Source organism: Sinocyclocheilus rhinocerous, unplaced genomic scaffold, assembly GCF_001515625.1.
Source record: "Sinocyclocheilus rhinocerous isolate Xijiao unplaced genomic scaffold, SAMN03320098_v1.1 scaffold62, whole genome shotgun sequence".
Lineage (NCBI taxonomy): Eukaryota > Metazoa > Chordata > Actinopteri > Cypriniformes > Cyprinidae > Sinocyclocheilus > Sinocyclocheilus rhinocerous.
In genome coordinates, this window is record NW_015656585.1 from 417,963 (window position 1) to 420,273 (window position 2,311).

A 2,311-nucleotide genomic window follows, 5' to 3' on the forward strand; every position below is an offset into this window, starting at 1 on the left:
GTCCCTGTAAAACAAAAGGCTTAAAAAACATACAAAACTGTGTTTTATGAAATTCAAAAATTGCCAGTAGTTTTCTGTAAGGGGTAGGTTTAGGTGTAGGGTTGGTGTAGGGCGATAGAAAATACAGTTTGTACAGTATATAACCATTACGCCTATGGAGAGTCCCTGTAAACCACAAATGCAAGTATGTATGTGTGTGTGTGTGTGTGTGTTGCTTTTGTATATATATACAAATACAGGATTTTATACAAGACAGACTTAGTTCAGTATAGTTCAGTGTAACAAATGTTAACAGTTATGGTGTTTGTTGGTAATGATAATTGTTTTACTGTATAGCGGTGAACAGTAACTTTGAACTCATGAAAACAAAGAAACCTTTAGGACGCCAGAGTCCTTGTGCAGGTTAACAGGTTAAGGATGCCTACCTGGCAAACAGGAGCACTCATAGCTCGTCTCTCCCTTCTGTACGCAGGTGCCTCCGTGGTAGCATGGTGAAGGGTTACAGGGCTGATAGAGGGTCTCGCATTGTCTCCCAGTGTACTCTGCAGGGCAGTTGCAGCGATACGTGCCCATCTTTAATCGCGATTAATCGCATGATTGTCTGCGATTAATCATATGTGTATGTGTGTGTGTGTGTGTATATATATATATATATATACTGTACTTATGTACTTACACACACATACACGTGTATGTATATACATATATACATACACATATATATATATATATATATATATATATATATACAGTATGAAAACAAAGAAACCTTTAGGACGCCAGAGTCCTTGTGCAGGTTAACAGGTTAAGGATGCCTACCTGGCAAACAGGAGCACTCATAGCTCGTCTCTCCCTTCTGTACGCAGGTGCCTCCGTGGTAGCATGGTGAAGGGTTACAGGGCTGATAGAGGGTCTCGCATTGTCTCCCAGTGTACTCTGCAGGGCAGTTGCAGCGATACGTGCCCACCTCATTCTCACACACGCCACCATTCTTGCAAGGAGAGGGACTCTGGGCACACTCATTGACGTCTTGTTTGCAGGTTTGACCTGAGAAGAAGGGCGTGCAGTGGCAGATGTAGTCGGAATCAAAGGGACTACACTTACCGCCATTGGCACATGGATTTGAGGCACAAGGATCAGCTTGATGGCAGTTTTTACCTAGTGATAAAGAATGTTTACGATCAGAATATGCTCACCACTGTCTGGATTTGAGATGTTAGTTCATACTCCTCATATACATAGTTTCTAACTGGATTGTGGTCTTACCTGACCAGCCTGGTGGGCATTTACACTTGTAACTGTGGATGCTGGTGAGTTCACACGTGCCTCCATTTCGACACGGGGAGCTAAGGCACACATTATTGGTGGGAGTGAGACACAGTCGGTCCGTGTAGCCCAGGCTGCAGTTGCACACAAAGTCCACCTTATTGACAGAAGTAATCAAATGGCACACGCCGCCATTTCTGCACGGGGACTGGAAGCAAGGGCTGCGGAACTGGCACGCTGTGCCGGCAAATGGCTCAGGACACCTGTAGAGTGGAAAGCAAGCACAGGGAGAATTAGTACTATATATACTGCACTCAGTATATGATTTACGCTTCATAGTCATAAAGCCACTTTCAATGGCATTAGCCTAGCACAGGATAAAATGTCAGTATAAATCGATGTAACTGGACTGTAATGAAACCACTGCATTATAATTAAGTTTTTTTAACTTCTCTTAACAAACAGTGACTAGTAATGTTACTGTGTCAGATTTGTTGCTCATACTAATTAATAAAGTGTCGAATTTTTTTGTCGAAATCAGCCTACAAACAGCTTGTTAATATTTGCATAAAAATCTGGTTTAGGAGTAAGCATTTTAATGCCAAAACTATTACACAAAACAGCTTTTAACACTGAACGCGTTCGAGATCTTGAGACAGAGGGTAATGGAATGGGAAAACAAGGTCTAGGGACACATTTTTAAAGTTTAACTTATGTTACCTTGAGCACTGTTAACATAGCTGTCACGTGCGAGTTACTGTCACAAATTTAACAGTCAAACATGTCAATACAGAGCATGTTTACATAGAGAAATAATGGAACAGCAGCACAGTGGAATGCAAAAACGGGTTCTGTATGAACGGCCTCACTGGCTTTATAGGTTTACAACTATAGCAAAATGATTTAGTCCACAACTGAGCCATCATATAATAACAAATATGTAATATAGGTAACATATCAGTTATCTATTACAGTTATCTATATTAATATATATATATATATATATATATATATACTGTATATATATATATATATATATATATAT

At 40.1% G+C, this 2,311-nt stretch overlaps 1 protein-coding gene across 3 annotated transcripts in view; it reads right to left on the reverse strand.

The window, feature by feature from the left end:
- LOC107720248 (neurogenic locus notch homolog protein 1-like) overlaps positions 1–2,311 on the reverse strand; it is a 56,879-nt gene that overhangs the window by 33,986 nt on the left and 20,582 nt on the right. For 2 of the 3 annotated variants that reach the window (XM_016527898.1, XM_016527896.1), the window contains exons 3-4: positions 1,267–1,529; positions 820–1,158 (exon numbers count right to left, since the gene is read on the reverse strand). In XM_016527898.1, the coding sequence (XP_016383384.1) occupies positions 820–1,158; positions 1,267–1,529 (602 nt within the window). Of the gene's footprint in view, positions 1–425; positions 574–819; positions 1,159–1,266; positions 1,530–2,311 lie in introns of all 3 variants that reach the window. The other variant, XM_016527897.1, reaches the window with a different exon arrangement.